General features: G+C 42.8%; 1 protein-coding gene across 2 annotated transcripts in view; it reads right to left on the bottom strand.

The window, feature by feature from the left end:
* The window catches only part of ADGRL3 (adhesion G protein-coupled receptor L3), a 220,569-nt gene that overhangs the window by 61,473 nt on the left and 134,870 nt on the right, over nt 1-24,226 (bottom strand). For both annotated transcript variants that reach the window (XM_065634786.1, XM_065634785.1), the window contains exons 6-8: nt 12,201-12,506; nt 9,477-9,580; nt 2,839-3,024 (exon numbers count right to left, since the gene is read on the bottom strand). In XM_065634786.1, coding sequence (XP_065490858.1) covers nt 2,839-3,024; nt 9,477-9,580; nt 12,201-12,506 — 596 coding nt within the window. The remainder of the gene's footprint in view (nt 1-2,838; nt 3,025-9,476; nt 9,581-12,200; nt 12,507-24,226) is intronic.

Consider the following 24,226-nt stretch of genomic DNA (forward strand, 5'->3'; position numbering starts at 1 on the left):
AGGAGGACATAACCATGAATTTATCTCCCCTCTGAATTAAACTGCTTCTTCAGGAATGATTTTTCCACGCCTCTCTCCTACCGAGTTGTGCTTTCCTTTGTGATTCCTGGGCCTAAACGCTTTATATGCTAAATAATTTTTCCACAAAGGATCTCACCTTTTCCGTAGGAGCCGTATTTTGCGCTGTGCTTGGATATGCACTCGCGTGCCTCCTGCCTGATATTCATGCCATGAAATTCAAGCAGGTGCCGATTTACCTCCCCAGGATTTTGCAGGCTGTCTGCATTGCTGCAAACTAAACTCTGCAAAAACCTGGCTGCTGGCTTTGCCATGTTTGCTTTTGCTGATGTGCCTGGGTTGGAAATGGCACATCAGTGAAAATTCAGGGTAACTTGTGCTCCCAACTCACAGCACTGCAATCCCATCAATACAGCTAATTTTGTCCCTGAGAGTTTTGAGGCTCTGAAATAAACAAAATACACCCAGGTATTGCAGAATGCCTAATTTCAATTTCTAATTCATCAATTTGTAACAGTAGAAATCTTCCTCTGGGTAAACTTGGCCAGTGTGAAGACTTTAGAGAAACAAACGGAGATCAAAGAAAGCCTTGCTGAAAATTACAGAGCTATCCACTCGGGGGTCTCGCCAGTCTGCAATACAACAATTATTACCCTAATTAAGCCTGATCCAGTGGAAAGCATAAAGCTTTTAGTGACAGGAAAGTGGTACCTGACAGATGATGGCTTTTAAAAATTCTGATCATGCCAGTTTACTTCAATTTATTGTGCATCAGCTTGTTAAAAAAAAGTACAAAACAGCACAGGTGATTACTGTCAGATCCCCAGATTGCTTTAATGATTAAAAGAATATTTAATGGCTAGTGCTTACTTTATTCTTTATTTCTGACTAAACAAAACTCTCTACAAATGATTTTTTTTTTTGAAAACTCTTGATCAGTGAAGGGGAAAATGGAGCAGTAACTCCACTGCTTTTTGTTTGCCCAGTACTACTTCCAAGCTGAATTCATGCCTTCTTCAACGAACACAGAGCGGTCGCTCTTCTAAAGAATTAAGTGGGGAATGAGAGCAAGTAAATTACCAAGCCTGTCATTTGGATCACTGACTCGCATCGCTGTTTTGCAGGACTCCACGCAGTACGGAATTTTAATGTGGAGTGGAATTGATTTGCAGGAGGACCTGCTTGTGCAAAGCTGGTGGCACAGGGGGAGGAAAATCGTGCCCATGATACAGCTCCATTTCACATCATCAAGACGAATATCAGGAGGTGGGATATAAAAAAGATGAAAAATATGTGCTGGCAAAGCTGAAGTGACAAAAACTTGGGTGTGACTAGGGTGTGTTCAGAAGAGAAAGCGTGAAACCCATTAGTAGGTGACATTAATTGCTGGTTTTACCTGACATCATCAGGCATCACCATCATTTCAAACAAAGAACTGTGGCGTGATTATAACAAATAATGTTATGCTGATGTAACAGTTAATACCATTATTATCTATGTTGTTATAAAATAGCTGGAAGCAGCGCTAATTAAAAGCATCAAGATAAACCCAATTCACGGCACATGCAAAGCACATGAGATGCAGGACTTCAATTCCCTGTAATCTTAAACAACCCAGAAGCCCTTTGCATTTAAACCAGAGTTAAGTCTACAATAATAACTTACAAGAAAAACACAGCGTCATGTATTTCTCTTCAGAAGACAAACAAGAAATTTCAGGCTTAGCTAGGATCATTTATTCCCTCTACAACCTTGGGACCAAGTTCTGTTCTTACTTACAGGGCTGTCAGAGCAGCTGAGAATAAAATTTGGGGTTTTATTTGAACTGGATGGCCAACAGAACCATGTGCTTGTAGCCACAGAGTTCAGCTGCTCCTTGTTCTGACAACCAGACCTGCACAATTCACCATCTGAATCCTGTACAAGTCCTAGCCCCTATGTTAAGGTGAAATTCAGTGATGAAAGGGGCCTTGGACCAAAGAAAACCTCAACTTTAACTGGATTCTTACAGACTCTACAGCCAGGATTTCCTCCCATGACTGGCAACTTCTCGCACCTTTAGTATGTAGCAATTCCACTTAATTCTGCAAATTACAAAAGGAACTAATAATTCAAATGGGGGGCACAGAAACTACAGTGTCATCATGCAGAAGGGTGCTTCTGGGCTAAGTCACAGATCATCACTGAAAACACCCTCTAATACTAAACCATCCTGAACACCTTAAGCGTTAAGTATGCTGGCACCTTATGTGCCTTTGATAATATATCTCCAGTGTACATAAATGGCTCTGTCTGCTTTTTTTTAATATTCACACATATAAGCTCCCATTTGACCTCCACATCCAGTATCTTGCAATGTTACAATATAAAAAAAAAAAAATCAAAATTCAGACTGTCTCTTGGTGCTTTAAATATTCACATTTTCTGGATCATATTACATGGCATTTCACAGACAGATTCAGCACTGGAAACACTGGGCAAAATTCTGGTTTCAGTCACGCTGGCACGAATCCAAAATAATTGCCGTGGCGTCACTGGAGTTATTCTCATATAGAGCTGTGAGAGCTGAGACCACAACGAAGTACCTGGAGTTCATATATCTACACATCTACAGGTATACATTTCCCAAAACCAACAGTACAGTTGGCATTTACAGCTGTTTCTTTTCTCAGCAGAATAAAACACACTGTAAACGAAAAACTGCCAGGTACTCTTGTCTACTAAGAAAGAATCACTGCTCTCAAATGGTAACCATTCAGAAAGACATTTTTAACAGCTCTCCAGGGAGAGCCAAACCCTTCCCAGCTCCTTGGTTTTTACCTTATTTAAGCTGCGGGCAGCGCTGTCCTTCCCACCCGGCGTCAGGTTTCGGAGCTGCACATCGAGCAAGTTGACCAGCTGGATCATGGCAGACACTGAGTATGTGATATCTCCAGCATACATGTGGTTTTTTGTGTGCTCTGCAAGCTCCCGGGCAATGTTGGCAGCCATTTCCCCCGATCTCATCTGCAATTGAGAAAGCAGGGGAAAAGGTTGTCCCTGGCTGTTGGTGTGACATTATTCCAGTCCCTTCCACCTCCACAGCATTAAATGAGTCAACTGCCCACAAGGAGAGAAAGAGGAGAAAGAAGGAGAAGGAGAAGGAGAAGGGGAAGGGGAAGGAGAAGGAGAAGGGGAAGGAGGAGAAGGAGAAGGAGAAGGAGAAGGGGAAGGGGAAGGGGAAGGGGAAGGAGGAGAAGGAGAACGAGAAGGAGAAAGGGAAGGAGAAAGGGAAGGGGAAGGAGAAAGGGAAGGGGAAGGAGAAAGGGAAGGGGAAGGAGAAAGGGAAAGGCAAGGAGAAAGGGAAAAGCAAGGAGAAAGGGAAGGAGAAGACAATGAGGAAGAAGACAAAGAAGAAGATGACAAAGAAGATGAAGAAGACAAAAACAAGAAGATGAAAATGAGAAGATGAAAAGACGAAGAAGAGAATATGAAGAAGACAAAGAAGAAGACAAGAAGTATAAGATAAAGAAGATGAAGAAGATGAAGAAGAAGAAGATGAAGACGACAAAGAAGAGAAGGAGAAGACGACGACAAAGAAGATGAAGATGAAGAAAAAGGAGGAGAAAAAGACGAAGAAAAGTTCCCAAGAAGGAAACTTTGACAAGGGCTTTCATAATTTGATCATGTACAGCGTTTGGATAGAGTTTAAAGGCAAGTGGGTTTTTGCCACCTAGGGTCACCATAGTGGCTTCAACACAACCATTTCTGATCCTCTTCTTGTAGGGCACTGCTGGAATTCAGGGGCAGCTGCTTCTCTGCCCATGCTAGGGAGGGCTTCAGCTAGCTTGTCCTGTTGCCTTATCTATACCACTTGGAAAAAAACCATGTAAATAGTCTCTCCTGTCAAGAAAGAGCAGTTTCCGATTCCAGAAGACTATTTCATAGTTGAAGAGATGATTTTTGTTCCCACTCCTGTGCAAAAAAACAAAAGTTCCTCGTGAAAGGAACAAAACCAGATGACATAACCCAGATGAACAAGAGAAAAAAGTTCACCATTACCATCATGTGGGTTTAATAATCAGGTGCTAATTTAACACTGCATTTGCACACAGGAGATGTGCTCCTCACCACACCACTTCTGTAATGAGGCTGGTGATTCTCAGCACATAAAAGCACATTAACTCTGGAGCAAAAGGCTTAAGGTTTCAAGCAGAGGTCTGCTGGAAGGGAAAACCAAGCAAGCTGTTTGGCTGAACCTATTAGAAGACTTTTATTGTCTAGTTGAGTCATAAAACTCATGAATCACCTGTAGTGAAATTCACTGTGTAATTATCTGGGAAATTCTCTCTCTCCTGTGTTTTTCCCCCCTTTCTTGCTCTCTTTTGCTCTCTCCACCTGGTGCTCCCTTCCTCTCCTGAACCACAGGGACTGGGGACAGGGCAGCTGGTCCCACCTCCTTTTTTTTTTTTTTTTTTCCGTTATATACTGCTCTGTGATCTCGAACACAGATCTACGGGGAATTTGCCAGGGATAAGGAGAAGTTACACAGGATGACATTTAAATGAAGCTCCCACTTCTCTGGAAGGCTCAACGACCAACTCTGCAGGGTTCTTCATATGAAACTTCCAATTGTTTTATCTACCAACAGTTAGAAACCAGGTATTTCTCTTGTTCTCTCAATTTCTGGTGCTTATTATAAAAGCAAGATCCCAGGGAAAGATTGCAGGCCGAGCTTCTACCTCTCTGTAAATCAATTAGCTGAGTTATAAATGAATAACTTACTTCCATCAATTTGACAGCAACAGCCCATCTGATTTAATGAAATCTAACTGAAGATGCTCATGTGCTCATCTTCAGAGAATTAAAGCGTATGATGATGTAGATAAGATAAATAAAGGAGATAATGTGTTGTTCTTCCCATTAGAGCAATGATAATATATATTCAAAGATGGAATTATTTCTTCCTTGTTACACTCGAGGCTAAAGCCACAGAAACCAGATCCTGCTTGCCTGAGCAGATGAAGAAAACCACGTGTCAGCACGGAGCCTGAATTTTCACCTCTTCCCTTGGCCCCCAGAACTTTATAGAATGACTGCATCAAATCCCTTTACATTAAAAAAAAAAAAAAAACAACCCAAAAAACCACACAAATTTTCCTGCTAGAGCTCAACATGTACTATGATACAGGGTGTTTCTGTCAGCCTTTCAGGAAAACTGCAGGGATGCAAGAGGTTTTTTAGAAAGACATTAGAAAACAAAAAAGTGCTGCCCAACATCTGATGGGTACATTTTCTCTTGGCTCACACATCAATGCAGGCTGACATACTTGGAGCAAATTGCAAATCTGAGCAACTCTAGTGCGACCAAACACACGCCCCAAAATAGGCAACGACTGAAGAAACGTCCAAGAAAAGGCACATTAAAGCTCAAAACCTATGAACTCCCAGGACATAGAAAGATTCACCCAAATTAATTTCACGCAACCAAATTTCCTGAAAACGCAGAGACGTGCCATTTCCTTGGGATGCCGTGTCTGGTCGATGAAGCTACTTTCCAAATCCCTTCATTGATCACCCAGAAAATGCACCTCCAAGTCACTACAACAGCGTTGAGACACATTTTCCATCCTGCCTGTGTGCATAATGCCAGGGGCACCCAAAATGATGGCCATATGACATGTTAATGCTTATTTTACCAATTCTTTTGAGCATTTTCTGCTGAAATTGAAGTGTCTCCTATGCTGTCCCACCAAATCCAACTTCTGTTATTGGTCCCAAATGCTGGCTGAATATTCCAGGTCTCAGATATACGTCTGGACTCTTAGAAAAACAGGACTGAACTATTTTTTTAAAATTAATTCTACATAATGCTGCTCACCGCTGCCCAAGAAGATGCATTACTAACTTATTTCCTTCTACAAAGCACCTCTCTATGGCTTTCTCTTATTATTGCTGTGGGGAAGACGAGCTCCTCATGAGGTATTTGTTCCAAAATATATAATGTTCTTGAGCCCAAACACTGACATAGTCATAAAGGAACAATCCTTGGAGTTCTTCAAGGGTCAGGCAGTCATTGAGAGGCAAGGAAGAACTCAGGGAAAAAATGTGCAAGTAACAGAGCTTGCAGCTAGAAGGCTCAAGAACAATAAGGGTAATTGAAAATAATATATGTCTTTTTGACTTGAGACTAATTTTTTTTCATTTTCCATCTTGATTATGAAACAAACTAATTTAAAAATCAAAAAGCGTTCTGGGATAGAAGAATACATTCTGTTCAAACTAAATCTGATTTCTGGTGGTTTTAGGTGATTTTCTCTAAAATGACAACCCTCCTGCAGCACCGCTCGCTGTTCCAGCCCTACCTTCCTGCGAGGGAACCAACTGTGGAAGAGGGCAGTGGAATAAAAATGAGGGAAATGGTAGAAAAGAAGGATTTATGGAAGAAAATTCCAAAGAAATAAGAAAGAGGCTGGGAAGGGGACAAACATGTGGAAACACCAGTGGCTGTAAAGGCAAAAATATTTTCCTGCAGCCTAAGGCTGACTGATATAAAAAAGATGGTATGAAAGACTGAAGCAGCATTTTTAAAACCAGTGACATACAGATGGACGAGTCAGCTGGAAAGGCCATGGAGGTGATGCCATTTTTTGAAATGATGGTATTTAAACAATGTAAACTGCATTTAAGGTCTGTTTAATAATCCACCAACCATAGCACCTGCTGCATCCAGTACATGATGGTGTCATTGGGACAAGATAATGTGGTTAGGTCCTTCAAAAATCCCACCTCTATGCCGTACACATCCTAGCAGATCTACGAGACCTGGAGAAGGTACTTTGAACCCCAAGGTTTGTGTGGTCTTTGTGACTATGTCATCTTGGGGAGGACAATATGAATGGAGACAGGCTTTTTAGCAGGGCCTGTTGCAATAGGACAAGGAGTGATGGTTTTAAACTAAAAGAGGGGAGATTCCGGCTGGACAGGAAGAAATTTTTGACCCTGAGGGTGGTGAGACACTGGCCCAGGTTGCCCAGAGAGGTGGTGGATGCCCCATCCCTGGAGACATCCCAGGCCAGGCTGAACAGGGCCCTGAGCAACCTGATCTGGGTGAAGATGTTCCTGCTCATGGCAGGGGGTTGGACTGGATGAGCTTGGAAGGTCCCTTCAACCCAAACTATTCTATGATTCTATAATAGGAACATGGGTCGCTTTAGATTTACAGGTTTGAGGCTCTTCATGCGTTCAGGAGAGACACAATGCTTTCTGTTCTGCTGCAAAAAAAGGCCTCTTCTCCATCAGGGGTGAGAAGCTGAGTGTAGCGGTGCCTTCTCCTCCCAGGAAGGACCCACAACTGAAAAGATATTTTCAGGCAAGTCACACACTGTGCAAAGGCTGGTAACGATGAAAGAAAGAGGTAAAACAAACAGGCTGAGGGGGAATGTATAACCTCACGATCTGGACGATGCAATGTATCCAAAGCTGACCTTTTTGCTTCCTTTTACTGCTTGACTCCAGAAATAACCCAGGTAGCAGTGCATAATTCAATTGCGCTGGTAAGTTTATTCTCCTGCTATGTTACAAGGGCATGGTAGGCACCAACAATAAAGTTAAAGTAAATGTCAAGAGGCCAACGAATTGCTGAAGCGGACATTTGTTCTCATCTTCCATCAAGCACAATAACTCTAATGGAAGCTAATAGAGGGTTGTAAAACCCCCATTCTATGATGCAAGCAGGCAAACACCCCATGTGTGGTCTGAGCACAGCAGGAGAAAGAAAAGACGTGCGCAAATAATCCCTACTTCACTAGAGAGACATGAAAACAAGCACAGCATTTCCCTACCATCCTCATTGGCTTGACGAAATCCCTACAGGATACCCATCACCCTCCTTCCCACTCAGGAATCAAAAGCTGAAATCAAGAGATATTTAGCAGATCCCTCTAGTCTTTCCACTGACTGGTAGAAGGTTCCCAAAGCTGAACAGAACTAAATTCCTCCAGAAAAATAATAATAATTTAAAAAATCCAGTCCCAATCGTGATCTCCTGGGTATTTGTGAAAACCTGGCTCTTCAATTTTAGCCTGCTTTGAAAGCACCTAACAAATTAAATGGGTCTCATTTGTTACGCAAATGCTAGCTGGGGCTTCAAATAAAATAAGTCTAACCTTGATGGAGATTTCATCAGCGCAGGCTATTATTTCCTCGGCTAATGGCTAATGGCCTAGTCATCTTCACCGAGCAGTGAGAGGTCTCCTAGCTGCCTGGGTGAATTATGGCTGGAGTAAGTAATATTAACCCCTCCAGCATAAGTACGTGGGTCATAAAACAAGAGCAACACAGCTGCTAACGGCAGCAAAGGCAGATTTTATTAATCAGCTAGCCGCAGCGGATGGCAGGAGAGCTGCTCACCTTCCCATGTGGGACAGAGAGACCACAGGCTTTGTCGTGTCACAGCAGCCCCATGTTAATTATATTTTCCTCTGCCTTTGGGGAGGGATGGTGATAAACATAGATGAAGTGGGATAGGGGTTATCGAGGATGTATATACGAGCGATTTGCAGGTTGTTGACCCTCGGTTAAGACAGGAGACGGGGAGGAGAAGGACAAACAGTCTTGGCTGTAGGGTCACCCCATCCTGTTCACTGATGAGCAGCAGGACAGCCGGCCCACAACACCGGAACTCATATCCAGCTAAAGTGGCGGATAAATCCCCACAAATCGCTGTAATAAGGATTCAGCCCACAGGCTCTGTGGCGTAAACAGGCATCTGGTCTCTGTTTGTAATGAAATCAGCTGAAAGCACCACTGGGCATTAATAACAAAAACATTCAACATATTGCTACCAAATAAGCTCCGCTTGTCTTGAACTTATATTGTCACATGTTAACACACTTTTAACGCTGATAAATGATGAAGTCCTACAAAACATTCATCAAGGGACTCGAGAGTCAAAAGATACGCATTATTGCGGCATTGCTTGCTATTCCATCAGTCCTTTTATGATCTGCGCAGAAGTTAAGAACAGAAAGCCAGAAACACAATGTAAACATTCCATACTGAGCCTGCCTTTCTTTGGTAAAGATTCTCAACTTAGGGGTTTATCCTCTGCTTACCTGGCCTGAGAAAATCCTTGGGGATACAGGAAAGGGAAACTTTCCTTTTGCTATGAGTCACTATTTTCAATATGTCCACACACCTCTTCCTCCTTTTCTTGCTAAAAACAAGACCTGTTGTTCACTCTAGTTTAATTCCACTCTCCAGTCCTTGCCCTTTGCCTTTCCCTAACCCTCTGTGCCTTAATTTCCATCAGATTTTGAGAGTCTCGCCTTCTCCTTACAATTCCTGGCTCCTATGCACAGCTCATGCTTTATGTGTGATCGTGGGTCACTTTGGGTCCCCTGGTGTGAAAAACACAGGGGAGCGGAGGAAGGTCAGTGCACAGACTTGGCATGATCTACGTGTAAGAAACGTTTTACCTTCTGAGTGATGTGGTTGATCCAGGGAGAAGAGCAATTGCTGAGATCAGGTCCTTGGGGCTCCCAGATCCCATCTGGCGCAAGACACCGGAAAGTTGCCACACCTGGAAGAGGAAAGTCACTGCATTCAGTGTTATCGGATGCATTTTGCCCCTGGGACTCCATCTCACTAGCTAAATTTCACAATGACAGACACCTCACACAAAGCCTGGGAACTTATTAGTGCTCGGAACCTTGGCAGAACACTTCCACGTCATCCCACTGTCCCAATCTCCCATCACCTTCATGCTTAGGAGTCTTAAGACATAAAAGACCCGTGAGGTGCAGACCCTGCGGCTCAACTTCCTTGCTGCTTTATGAAGATTTTACTGCTCCGAGTAATCATTAATCAACCATTTAGTTGGAAACACGCAAAAGTTTCAACACTACAAATGCCAAGACGTAAAGTCCCAACCATCAAGAGTTTTGTTGGGCAAGGCCAGCCCAGATGCCAGCCACAAAAGACAGCAAAGTGCCTCAGGCTTTTCCAAAGAGAAATGCATCTGAAACAGTGCAGCTAAAGATCTTTAAAAAAGCAAGAAAGTTGTGTAGATTAAAGACTCTGCATTCTATAAAGCACTCTGCCCTGCAGAGCCAGACTTTGCAGCAGAGGAGTGAGTTATAGGCCAGGCCTGACGGCAGCGCCGATTAAACCCAGGGAGTTTGCTTGTGCCTTCAAAAGGAACTAGAAGAGGCCCACTGCTAATATACCACAGCTTTTAACAAATCACATGAACCACTCACATTAGAGATGGCAAAGGCTTATTGCCATCCCCTGTCAACAACATTTTTTTTCTTTCCTTAGCTATTTTCATCCAGTCCTTAGCTCTTGTGCTTCGAAAAGGGCTCCCTGCCTCCAGCCTTCATTTCCCTTTTTTATCTTTTCTTTCCTTTTTCACAGCTTCAGTTCAGACCATCGTTTCCCCTCTCTGGAACCACATGATACTTTTTGCACTCATTCTACCAAGCAGGGATCGGAAAGACAGCAAAAATGCTCTCTACCTGTTTTCACCACTGATGTCTTTCCATGCCACTTGTATTTTAATGTATATTTTATCAGTCTGACATCACCAAATTCAAGAGAGTCATTCATATACACGGGTGCGAATGGCTCTCCAGGGCAACGGAGTGGAGAATTAATCGAGTCTCCTCTGCAAGCCAGATCCCTCCAGCCCTTATTTTCAGGCAATTTCCTCTCCCTTCTGATTTCTTCTTGGCAAGTTGCTTCTCAGGGCTGGACAACAAGACCAGTTTGAAAAATAAATACTTGTGGAAAACTGTGTTCGTTAAAATACAGCAAACTAAACCATATGCCAAATCCCATTATTTATTCTATCGTGTTTTAATTTGGACAGTAAATTTCCAAAAGCAACCTTTTGGAAGAAAACAACTAGTGGGGGAAGAGGAGAAGGAATAAAATCCAATAAATAACAAACCATTTTGAAAGATTTGGCTTTGTTTTCCCCCGTTCCATCCAGTGCTCCCCCCTTCCCTGCCGATTGCACTGGATGCTGGCTGCAGTTTGAAAAAATCACTCAGGCTGGTCCGGGAGTGTGATCTGGGAATATCTGTGCTGGGAAATGCTGGCCACAGCCTTTGAAATGCAAACGGCACTGCATGGAGCTTCATCAGCATCTAAGTTCTGTTGATTTTCTTTTTTCTCCAAACAAGCAAAGCCTCAGTCATCAACACATCAGACCATGAGCCCAGAGGCTACAAAACCAGGCAAAACCAGGGATAACAGGCACACTGTACATCACTTAGGGAGGCAGAAGCTCTTACAACACGCCAAGCTCAACCCCACAAGCTAATTAAGCTCGTGCCCTCCTTTGGCCAGAGCTCAGGATGCTGAAAAACCTGCACGACGTGGTCAGTATATTGAAGCTCTGGCCCTGGCCAACTCCACTGATGGATGCCCTGATGCCACAGGGGCCCGTGGGCAACCTGGCTACACGCTTGCAATGTGGCCCATGGGCAAACAGAGACACCTCGCAGTGGCCGAGGGACCTGGGGCTGTTTAGTCTGGAGAAAAGGAGGCTGAGGGGAGACCTCCTCCCTCTCTACAACTACCTGAAAGGAGATTGTAGCATGGAGAGTGCTGGTTTCTTCTCCCAAGTAACAAGCGATAGGAGGAAAGGAAACAGTGTCTAGTTGTGCCAGGGGAAGTTTAGATTGGATATTGGGAACAATTTATTCCTGGAAAGGGCTGTCGGGCATTGGAACAGGCTGCCCAGGGCAGTGGTGGAGTCACCATCCCTGGAGGGGTTTCCGCATGAGGTCCTAAGGGACATGGGGCAGTGCCAGGGGTGGGTTATGGTTGGACTCAATGATCTTAAACGTGTTTTCCAACCAAAATGATTCTGGGATTCTGTCGCATAGTCAATTTTCACATTGTAATAGAGCCTAAAGGTCACACCGGGGTTTGTATCATTGTGTTCTGGAACATTCTCAGTGGGTCAGGTCTGTGTCAAGAGTGTGATGGAAACGAAAAGAGAGAACATGGGAGAGAACAGTGGGAAGGATGGAGGGACAAGAGTGAAGGTAAATACCAGAGAGAGAGCAAGAGACGCGGAGATGAGATTCTTAGGGACATGGGTTAGTGCGAAGCTTGGGTTAATGGTTGGACTCGATGACCTTGAGGATCGCTTCCAACCAAAATGATTCTATGATGCTCCCTCAACTCACCTATGGAGCCCACAGGACACGGCTGTTTTGCCACCTGGCCCTGCCGGGTCCGAGACCACAGAATCTCCCGGGCTTCCACAGAGTCGCAGCTCTCCGCACCGGCCGGCGGCAGCTGGGACGAGGCGGGCAGGAGGTGCGTGGTCATCTCCTCGGGGACGTCAGCCATGGGGGATGGCGTGCTGGTGCTCCTGTTCCTCCTGCCCAAAGCTGAGGTGGTGGTGGGGCGGCCAGTGCTGCTGGTGGTTGCCCGCGGCGTGGTGCTGCTGGGGGTGCTCCCTGGGGCCAACGCTCCCGATGTCGATACTCCTGAAATAAAGGCACAAAGAGCTGGTTAGAGAGAAAAAAGGGAAAAAGGATTCAAGCCTAGGCCCCCAGGAAGGTGCGGATGGAGCTACAGCCACCTCACTGGGAGAAGCTGGAGCAGGCAGTGAGAGAAGCACCCAGGGGGGTCATGATCGCTGGAGCACAAAGGCTTTTCCAAAAGCACTAGCATCTGATGAAAATAAAGCAGCACTTTATGCCCTCCCCATTTTTCTTCCTGGCATTTTAATGTAAAAAATCTTATTTTCCATCTTTTAGGGAACACCTCACACAAAAGTCCTTTTCATTTTTCAGTCTTGCTGAAGACCAGCTGGTTTGAACAGAAAAACCTTTTCCATGGTGTAATTAAAAAAGCCACACCACAAATCCATGTCCCAAACAGAGGGATGAACCCAGGGCTATTCTCCAGAGCAAGCCCCACCAGCCCGGCTGAATCCTCCAGAGCTTCACCCTCAATAGGCTCTTTCATTTAAAACCTTTGATGGGCAGCTGAGCAGCAAGAGGTGGGGAACCTGGTTTAGAAACGTGTTGTCCCATCCTACATCCTGCAATAGCTGTGCGAAGTACTACATCGGGTGAATACTGAGGGAAGTTCACCTTCTTTTGGCTCTTATTTATTACAGAGCAAGGTATCTGCTTAGATCAGAAGTTCATGCGTATTTCTTTATGGCTTGACCTGAAATCTCAGGTAGGGAAACTGAGGCAGACTGCCTCTCATTGCTCCTCCATCACCCTGACATGTACTGGTTATGAAGAAATCTGGGGTTTTTTGTGATTTAGGTAATTTGAACAATTCTCCTGCCCCAGTATAATAAATAAAGTGGCAGTTGAAGCACCTGCTTGCTCTGGTTTTGGGTAATTTAACCCCAAATCTGAGACATCCTCTCCTCAAACTTCAAAGCCCAGCAGCATCATAGACATAATTTTCTGAAGGATCAGTATTTTTGTTCAAGAAAACATTCCATTTAAAAATCCCAGCTCTACTGTCCATCAAAAAACTGGATTATCTTCTCCCACAGCCTCCAAAAAGATGAGCAATAGTGCAAAAGGCACTAAACCACCCAAGCACCAGGACACTGATCTGAAATTATTCAACGAGTTGATCCGGTAATGGGCTCCAGCAAACGTGACCACATGCCACCAGCACCCAGTTTCACCAGCCCCGCTGGTCCATTTTGCTCGCACAACTATGTGCTTGAAACCCAAATTAATTGGTAAGAAGGGAAAGCACAAGAGATCAGGATCATTTACATATAAATGATTCTCAAATCCAAGCAAAAACCATGAAGAGACTGCAACTTGTGCAAAATTACCTCAATCATACAGCCCAAGACAGAGATCAAACCTCCAGATTAACTCAGGCTGCCAATAAACTGTGAAATTTTAACTTGGGGAAAAGCAGCATTACAGCATTGCTTTAATAGAAGGATTTTTCAGATAACAAAATCTTTGCTCGCAGTAACCTTTGAAAACCATCAACACTATTACAACTAAAAATGTAGAATATAATCTTGATTATTTTACTTTTACTGCTTATTTTCACCATGTGTTGCCATATCCAGAGTTTAAAGAAAGCTTTGGGGTAAGACCCAGTTTTTACTCCTAGGCTTGTTCCTTCTTTCTTTTATTTCCCAACCTTTACCAAGAGCTCATTCCCCTGGAGGGGAATTTTCCTTGGTGGAAGGAAAATCATAGGAAAGATTTTCTCACAGGAAAAATAAATGTTTTTTTGTTAAAACAGCTTTGATTGCAAGGGAGACTACTTGTGATTGCTACCAAGCTACCTTTTCTCTAATTTTTTTTTTCCTTTTGGCACCTAAGTATTCATAGAATAATAGAATATTTTGGGTTGGAAGGGACCTTCAAAGCTCATCTAGTCCAACCCTCTGCCATGAGCAGGGACATCTTCAACTAGATTCAGAATATATATGCAGAATATGACCCAGTGTACTCAGTAATTAGTTTTGCCCTATTCATACCTGGCAAATACATCCTTGGCTTACAGCATCCCTTTTTATAATTTCTTCTTACTCTAATGAAAGATGGTGCAAGCTGTATTTACATAGCAAATAAGAAGGTTTAGGCACATCCTGAAAGCAGCAGCACAAAAAAACCCCAAACCTAATACAGTTAGAGGATTATATCACAGCTATTTTTCGCTTCCCTGTCACTTAAACGCATGCCATGGGAATTAGTTTCCTACGGGCATTTTCAAAGGCATTTCAGAATATTTTCTGAAACTCTCTAGAAAGAAATAATTATTATTTGAAAATAGGTATCTTCCCATTTTCTCTGGCTTTTTTTGGGGGGTGGCTTTTCACCAACTCTCTGTAAAGTGGCAGAAAAGGACGACTGATGTCAAGGAGCTCCTAGGTAAAGCCTTGCAAACCTGGTGTCATGCCACACGAGCAGGGATCCATCAACATGGTTGGCCACGTGTGGCCTGGAAAATCACTTAACATGCTTTTTTCACCTCTGAATCTCAGTTTGAGCATTTAACATCAACCTAAATGACAAAGAACGAGAGCTGAAAGGTGCAAAACCATCACAACAGGCTCAAGTCCAGGGAACTTGCTGCAACTCTTCCTTTCTCAATGCACCACAACTCTCAGCAAGACAATTAATACATTCCAAACAGCCACCACACAGGACACATAATATGTCCAACAGGCAAAAGATATGCCTATCAGAGCCCTTTTGAATCAAAATTTGACATTTCTGACAATGATCAAGTGTTCATTAGGCATTCCGGATTGCTACAGAAAGGTCGTTTTGTTAAAAATGTTCAAACTATTATTGCAAACTTCTAGGCTTTGCCTGAAAAAATAAGAACCCAAACAGCAGCCTGGGTGTGTTTTTGTGAAATATCAACTTCTATGCTTTTGTAGGGTTTTCATGTATGCACGTGTGTGAGTGCTTAATGCCTTCTCTGGCTCCCAACAGCTCTTAGGGTCAGGTCCCCATTTCAGTTGTCGTTTGAGTAAAATAAGCTGTTTTTTTTTCTTTTTCCTTCTCTAAGAAATTACTGGATCCTGCTTAAAGCATGTAACTTCAGAGGCATCTCACAACGTTTTAACTGGTATTGGCAGAGGGTTACAGCCCATCGGCCTGGTAAACAGGAAAAGATTACACAAGAGCTGATCTAATAGACAGTAGATCAAGATTTATTATAAATGGACTAATCTAATAGGTTTGAGAGTTCAGTTCAAGAGCTGTTTTTAGGCAATCTAGCTTCGAATCTCTCCAGTTCTCCAAAATACTGTCAGATGTGGTTGCAGGAGTCATAAAAAGACTATTTACGCCCCAGTGTTTTCTGACCTACCCAATCAAGACCTTCCAAGAGCCAAAGGCAGTTGGCTTAAACCGCTCTCTGAAATGTTCGTTCGGTTGCAAGCTGCAAACACAACTTTAATAGGAGAAAACTATCACCTTCAAATAGTCTCTGTTCATCTGCGTGTGTAATATCTCCAATACAGATGTTAGTCAGCAAGATGGCCAATTGCATTCAGATAAATACCTTGGCCTCTTTTAAACATATCATAATCTGCCCGTGAAACGGCTGGACAGTTGCTTTCCAATTTGTGAAATGGTTCAAACGCCGTAAATAGAAAAACCAAATTGGACAGCTTTCAAAAGGACAGATTAGACTTTTTGATTCTCAGTGATTCGCGACTTCCAAGCTACACTCCTGTGAGCTCTGTATTAATATTTACAACGTGATTGTGTGATGCTGTTATCTCAAGCAAAAGGGCACAGGGCTGCCGAACCCAAGGAGACAACGCACTGGAACCGCCGGATGGCAGAAAGTACCAACTTTCATCTGGTCAGCTGAAATTAAAGAGAGGAAAGGGAATAAACCATAAAAATATTAAAGGTGGAGTTAGGGCTACTTATATTCCTCTGTCTCTAACCCATTTTAGCTTGGACTTCATTATCACCAGTGGTTTGCTTTCTGCCCCTGGAGTGATAGATGGAAGGGAGGGAACAGGCCCATGCTAAACAGAAAAAAAAAAAAAGAAATCTTTCATAAAAGCCAATCCTAAGCAGCTGACAAAACTCCATTGTGAGAATATCAATATTCAGCTACTTTAAGAAATAAAGCAGTTTCTCTGACAAACCATAAACTACTGTTTAGCTCCTTTCCAAAACTCTTTACTACTGCTGTAGAAACGTCAATATTTTGTAAAGCTCAATTCTAATAGCCGTATTCATGTCGGTGCTGGGATCTGCCTAAATAATGCTTAACTACAGGACCAGCATTTAAATGTGTTTTATAGATATCTGATGTTCTGTGGAGGGCTTTAACAATGAGAAAGCCATTAGTACTATGAAAAACACATTTGCTTCAGAGAACAGGATTTATAGCAAATAAACAAACTGTGCAATATAGAAGGTGTTTTAGTGGGTAACACTTTCAAGGATCTCCCATTTTCATACCAGCCTCCAGTACTTTGGGACGCAGGTAACTTGGTACCACTTCCCATCTGGTGCAAGCATCCCACATCTGCATCCCAGGAGGTTATTTTTTTTGTTGCGGGAGAACACTAGGTTGATGATAAAATGACAATACATAAACCCAAGGTGGAAAAACCTTAGGGATTTTCCATAATGTACTCTTGGTCTGGAAGCCTAAACTGCACTTGATGCAGTTACCAACTGCATCAACCCAACTTTGTTGGGTTACCAACAAAGGCGTTGTGGATCCCCACCAGCATCAGCAAAATCCAAAGAAGTTGGAAAATGATAAAGAAAAGCAGATGGGATGACATAGAAATGAAAAAAGGAAATCATATCCTTTAGAGATTTTTAAGGTGTGCAGTCTTCTATATAATATAATAGATACATCTATAAAATTAAGTACCTGATGTCACTGCAAAGCATAAATTTATTACTTTGAACAAAAGAACCTGCCTCCCTTACGGAAAAACAAATTATACTCAACATGTGAAGAAAAAGGAAAGGAGAGATGAAAGTCTGACCTGGTACAATGCACGTTATCTTAAAAATATAGCTACTGTCTAGCTGAATGTGAATGTATCTTCACATGTCTGCAAGATGCAAAAGCATAGTGAAAAAACAGGGAAAAAAAATCATCAAGCCATTTGTATCAGGTTCTGAAACACAGCAGAGAGCCTTATATACCAACAGATATTATTGTAAGTACAGGATAAAACTGTTGGCACAATGCAGGGCTAAAGAGCTGCACGCAATCTAAACCTCGTTTTACAGCTCTCCCAGGTAACGTAGAAAAAATGCTCCAGTCTACAGCAAATATTATTTTTCCCCTCTCTTCAGCGTCAAATACGTTGAAATGTTTTTGTTTTGTAAATATTTTCCACCAGGCCATTTAGTGCATGTGCTGGGACCTGGAATGTGATTAGCCTGGAGGCTTTCACATTGCATGCATGCAGCAAGAAGTCTCATCAATTTACAAGGAAGCAGCATATTAGTTTTTCCAGTCATTGCAGTGCTTTACAGGTACTAAAAACCTCAAAATCCCTACATATTTTACATTATCCAGCCAGAACTCTCACTGTATAATAACGCTAACCCAAAATCTAGCTCGCTTGTGTCATCAAAAGCAACTCTTCTTCCATTATCTTAAATGTAGATGAGAAAAAGCATGCGACTGAAGCAGACAGAATCATTTATAATGAGCGGAAATCTGTCAGGCCAGGAATACTAAAAAAACCCAGAGCATATCACCAAACTCATTTGGAAATGAATAACAGACTTTCAAGTATGTGGTCAAGCTCGAAATGGGAGGGGAGGATGGAGGTCACCTGTGATGGATCCTCATGGTCAGCACTAAGCAAGTCAATACATGTTTAAATCTCCAAATAAAATTTAGACTTTTTTTTTTTTTTTTTTTAAAAGCAGGAGCCTGACTCTCTGGGGCACAAAATTAACTGCAAGAATCTGAACTGTTTGCTTACCTCTCCTTGAGGTGTTCAGCAGGTGCTGGGAAAGGCTTAAGCCTTTCCACGGATAAATAGGAAATCCAGTAAAACAAGAGGAGGACGGGGAAGACTTTGATCCTCCTGCGTTATTGTGTGAGTAAATGACCGGTTAATGCAAAAGAGTAAACCCTTCTCTCGATTCACAGTATTCCTCAAGGAATTTCCTCATCTGAAGCTCTCAGGCCAAAGGGACCACTCTTCCCATTGTCCATGCCAAGATCAGCACATCCATAGAACATTTCTGAGTACAATTCCCTAATCCTCTTGGCAGCAGTTGCTCCTACAAGGTCAGTCTCCCCAGCCTACAAGATGCCTTTCCAAATTAAGCTGTTATTTTCCCTTATTAAACTTCATATTTGAGCTAAAGCAGCGACACTGATTCCGTTAAAACATCACTGTCTCCAGCTCCTGTCCAGAGCAGAGTGACCAGCAACCTTCTGGAGACCCAGACACCTGGTCAACCCGGCTTCAACAAGGTGACGTGTTGGAACTAAGGGAGACATGACTTTATTTCAGCAACATTTCCGGCTCTGGGGACGGCAATGTGAGTGATTCTTCCCAGTTGAGATTTCATCTGCAGTAATAACAATGTGTGTTCCTTACTGAACTCAGGAGCATCTCCAAGAGCAGCATGTTCCGCTCACTACGAGCCACCACTTGGGTGCATGCTGACCCAAAAAAGGACTTTCAGCCTGTTCTGTTGGGGATGGAGATGTTTGTCCCCAAGACGAGCTATTATTCACCACCCCTGATGGAAAGGGGTGGAAATAAGGAGAAAAATCAGCTCTCCATCCACATGAGCAAGCACTCACTGGGTAACAAATCTGCCAGAGCAACTTCAGCTGCATATGGTCTAATTGAAAGGAAATCTTAAGTGTTGTGCAAAGAAAACTGAATAAAACACATAAGGAAGGAGCTGAATCTAAAAGCAGATAGTAGATCTCTTTCCTCTCTTATACTCTGAGCAAAGAGCGTTCAAGGAGGTTGGACAATCTGTTTGCCAGCTGAAGCGTGCAGGGCTAGGAGAACAATGTAACAGAAAATTATGTGTCCCTTTTTGTCAAGCCAAGGCAAGTCCGCCCTGGGGTGCTCATCTAAATGAAAAACCATGGCAGAACCAACCCAGGCCAGCCTGAGAATGCCTTGAATGAGATGGGACAGCGCTGGGGAGCAAAGAAAGAGGATGCAGAGGGTGTAAAAAGAGCATGAAGACAAGGACCGACATGGCTTCACAATTCCTTCCTCTTCCAATTAATATCAATATTCAAGGATACTCCCAACACCAACAATTTTGGATACCTCTGTGGACATCTGACCACCTCCCCAGCCACAAAGCTTCAGTGGCCACAACTTAGCGTGGGGTGGTGCCTTCAGCTCTCATTTGTAATTGATTTTAAGGATTAGCTTGGGATGCAGGATGTCATTATACTACTTAGGGTCATCCTATCGGGCAGAAGAAAATGCCAAGGGGGTTTATAAATTGCTTTTCTGAGGCACATCCATGCAGGAAGGGCACATCTTTCCTCCTGCAGAACCCAACGTGGCAGGGTATAGGAAGGGGAGGAAAAAAAGCTGCCTTTCTGGCTGATGTGCTACATCCCAGCGGTAATATTTGCTGAATTACCACTTTTCTCCACCTCTGGAGAGCCATAACCAGCGGGGTAGAGCTAAAGTCTGATTGCAGGGTGGAAACAACATTCATTTCCCCACCCTCAGAACTGCCAGATGAACTAGCTGTGTTTGTGTGCATTTATTTGTACATATTCTTCTTCCTCCACAAACCAAATTACAATTAGACCTAACTGCATCTGATCGAACAGTAGATGAAAAAGGACACGATAGAAGATTTGCACTCAAAACATCTGTCTCAATATGAATGGTATCCTAGAAAAGTGACCTTTTTAAAGACAAATGAAAACCAAAATTGATACCCATAAAAATGTTCGTGATTTGAGCTTCTTGAAGTTAGGTGTGCTCTATCAGAACTGTAGGTAAAGACCTGTTTTTGCCAACAGTAACTGAGCATAGTAGCAGAAAAGTAAATTATGAGACACTCAGTCCTCTCTTAGCCCATCTTGAAGCCAAGAGCAACCTTCTTAGGCCAGAATACACGTCATCAAACACAACTTTCCAGCTGATTCCTGACAATATAACAGCCATGTCAGCACAATTACCCATGTCATCCATCCCTCCCTGCCACGCAGCAAGCCGTGAGCACAACAAAGCCGTGTTTAAACCTTTCTTCTTGCAGGGCATCCTCAGGTTTCTCTTTGAAATATGTATTAATTCCGCACCGCCCTTGGTGGCCCAGGTTAGGTGAGCTGCGGCAGACGCAATGCGGGGACAGGCTACCCTTTCCCTTAATTTTTGCAGTTTGTTCTTTTCCCCATAGGAAAAAATAAAAAAGCAAACACAACATTCAAGTCAAGACTTTCATAAGTCCCAGTGTTAAGTCTCTGAACAGGTGGCCTGATTTTTAAAAGTACTAAGAAAGCAGTATTTCCCCTTGCCCTAAAAAAGCAGTGCCTTGTGCTCAGCCCTTTGGAGAATCGGGTTATTCAGGGGTCTCAGTCTTATTTTCCCTTCGAGTTTCATCCTCCTCTAGCACAGGCTCAGCACTGGCTCCTGAGTCCAACCTCATGAAGCTGTATGTGTCAGGCCAGGTCTAACAAAACCCTAAAAGAGTAAGGCCCCAGTTAACTCCAAAATCCTGACTGTACCTTGCCGAGCACCGACTGCTATAATGACATCGCACCTTTGGTGCTCAAAAAAAAAAAAAAGAAAAAGAAAAAAAAAGAAAATCTCCTTTCTTATCAGCTTTCGAACAAGTTTTGCTGCTGGAAACAGTATTTCTATGTATTTCTGAATTGCTTTGCACAAGATAACTCTATAAATCTTCATAAAATACTACGTGAAATGGAGCGCTGATGGCTTTTGTATCGGGAACTGCAACGATCAATACTTTAAAAAGTATTTTAATTTGCCTTTTTTCTACAAAAACTGTATAATTATGAGTAATAATATGAGACGTTACATAAAGAAAAAAACTACCACATCCTAAATTGGGTAACCTCATAGTGCAGAGCACAGCAGCATATAGTCCCCAATTCAATACAGCTGTTAAGCCTAGGCTTAAGGTTATTTAAGACAATGCTTAAGAGCCTAGCATGGACTGAACTCATTTCCCAGCCACAGACCCAAACTTTTAAACCCTTACTGGCTCCCAAACTCCCCAGAAGATGAAGAAAAGGCAGCTCAAACCCAAAAGATGAGTCAGGATTAACACAGGGATCCAGCATCTCTCCCAAGCAACAGAGATCTGCCAAGCCCAGGTGGGATTACAGAGGACCAGAGCATATGAAACGCATTTGGCTATATACTGAAGAACAAATGAAATCATATATAAAGGATCAAATTCTGCAATAGCACAAGGCAGGTCCTACTCTATCTCCCTGCCCATCAGCTCAGTCCCAACGTGAGGTGAATCAGACTTAACGTTTTGTGCAAACTCCCCCAAACAGTGTTTCAATTGAAAAAGGCTTAAGGTGAGATTTACTTTTTGCCAGACAAGCTCCTGCTACAACCACTGGCAAGATACTTGCATGCATTAAAACATGACAGACACTAAATCATGAAGCGTGGCACATTTCTTTTTACAGGCAACTAAGCATTTATCTGAAAAGGACTTGTGCCATCCTAAGATTTTAATTCAGCTCCTGTTTGTCTGAGAAGAGCCTCACCTCGCTTCTGTGCTACCATAACACCACGCACTGACACATTGATATAAGGCACATTTAAAAAAATATATTTAATAATACTTATGAAAAAATGGATGGAGCTTTCTCCCACCTTGCTAGCTACTCGTGCTTGTCCTCTCTTTGCACCAGGAGCAGCTCCTGGTGACAGAAGAAGTGCCGAAGGTGACAACGCCACAGGCAGGGAATATGTAACAGAAATAAATTACAAGGATCCTCTTTCTGAATAAATGTCCTCAACAACAGAGAAAATATGTGATGAAAGCCTCAGTTTTATAAAACATAGCTGATTCGCTAAATTGTCTCAGAACAGACTGGTTTTTTGGTTTTTTTTTAAGATTTCCATGGAGATACCAATGTTCCTCACATAAACCACTCTAAAAGCCAATAATATAAAATTTGCTGCTTTCACCCCTCACCAAGACACCCAACACTCTTGACCCGTGCTGGTCTTCCAGACATTGGAGGTGAAAATCCAACCTTTTGCCTGTTTGTTTAGAAAAGATTCGTGTCCAGTTCTTGCTATTTCCAGGTTTGCATGTGATTTTTTTTTTTTCCTTTCAGCTGCCAACAAATTTTCAACCATATGATATGCCACAGATCTTGTGGTTTGGATTTCCTCCAGTACTTCACTAACATCTGCCAAATTCCTGTTAAATCCGACGCTGGTTGATGAGCGCTTTCTGATGGTGTGAAACTTAATGTGAGTAACTAGTGGAAGCTTGGGAGCAATTAAATTTTAATCAGAAATAAGTTCCATTTTCGGCTTTGTGAGCTATCTCTAGTGCCTAAATAGCTAATAGCTGTAATAATACAAAGAGAACCCCTTGTAATCAGCAGTATCGAGCAGCAGAAAGGGAGAAAAGGAACAGCTTAAGAAGTCCCTTTCCCAGGAAAGCCATCCACTGTACAAATATAATAACCTGCGCAGCCTTCCTCTCTGTATCCCAAATTATTACGCAGTCACGGTGGGCTCAAGGCTTTCCCAGTGCTCTTCTGAGTTCAAAAGTCTCCTGTTGTTAACCTAGAGACTTATTTTTGCATGTGCTCTGTTAGCAAGCAGAGCTCAGCGCAGGTCCAATCGGAAAAATTACCCCCCAAACACGAGAAGTTGGCAGCTGAAGCTCTGGGAAGCATTTGGAGAAGCAGCAGAAGGATCCCTGCAAAAGGCACTTTTTGGTAGAAAATCTTGGTTGGAAGGCAGCCACGCGATCCGAGCCGGGCTTTGGGCAAACACAAAATCTAGCAGTGGGCTCCCCGGCCTCAGGAGACTACATAGGAAGGGAAGAGATAACAGAAACTTTATTTTGTAAATTTCTTTGCAAGTGAAAATATCCTCAGCAGCCTCAGCATGTACAGCTTGGGGAAGCTGGCAGAACAGCTGGCTAGATCTGAGCGCTAATTCATCCATTTTCCTCTCTGTTAATGACTATGGACAATGGGAAATCAGGAGAGGCAGAAAATCCACGATTTTTACGGATGTACAGACCGATTTTCTGTACCTCATCTAGTCATTTTTTTATGTCTGTGCATAGTTAGTGTGAAACACCACCGAATTATCATCAGGATATTTTTACCCTTCATTGCTACTAGGGCAGCAAATGGTTAGAGGTGTCAAAGGCAAAAGAAAATGTGTCTTTTAGCAGAGAATAGGAAGATTCAGCAAAACTAAAATTGAAATGAATTTGTTATCCCTATTGCTGTCTCCAGAGGCTGTTCTGACTTGCACAGTCTCTCCTGGATCCCAGTTATCTATTTTTTTCCCCCCAAAACACTTTGTAGACTAAGAGAAAAATCTTCATAAAATGTGCGTGCAGCTACAAAACAGTTGTCTTTTTTTAGTTAATGGCAAATTTTAAGGCCCAAGAACTGCAGGTTGAGAACAAACAGACAAAATCTTCACTTAAAAAAGAAGATAAAATCCCAGCATTTCTTCCAGGTGAAATTAGCTATGTCTGTATTCGATCTCCAGCATGCAGTGAATACCACA

This window comes from Caloenas nicobarica, chromosome 4 (genome assembly GCF_036013445.1).
Source record: "Caloenas nicobarica isolate bCalNic1 chromosome 4, bCalNic1.hap1, whole genome shotgun sequence".
Classification (NCBI taxonomy): Eukaryota; Metazoa; Chordata; class Aves; order Columbiformes; family Columbidae; genus Caloenas; species Caloenas nicobarica.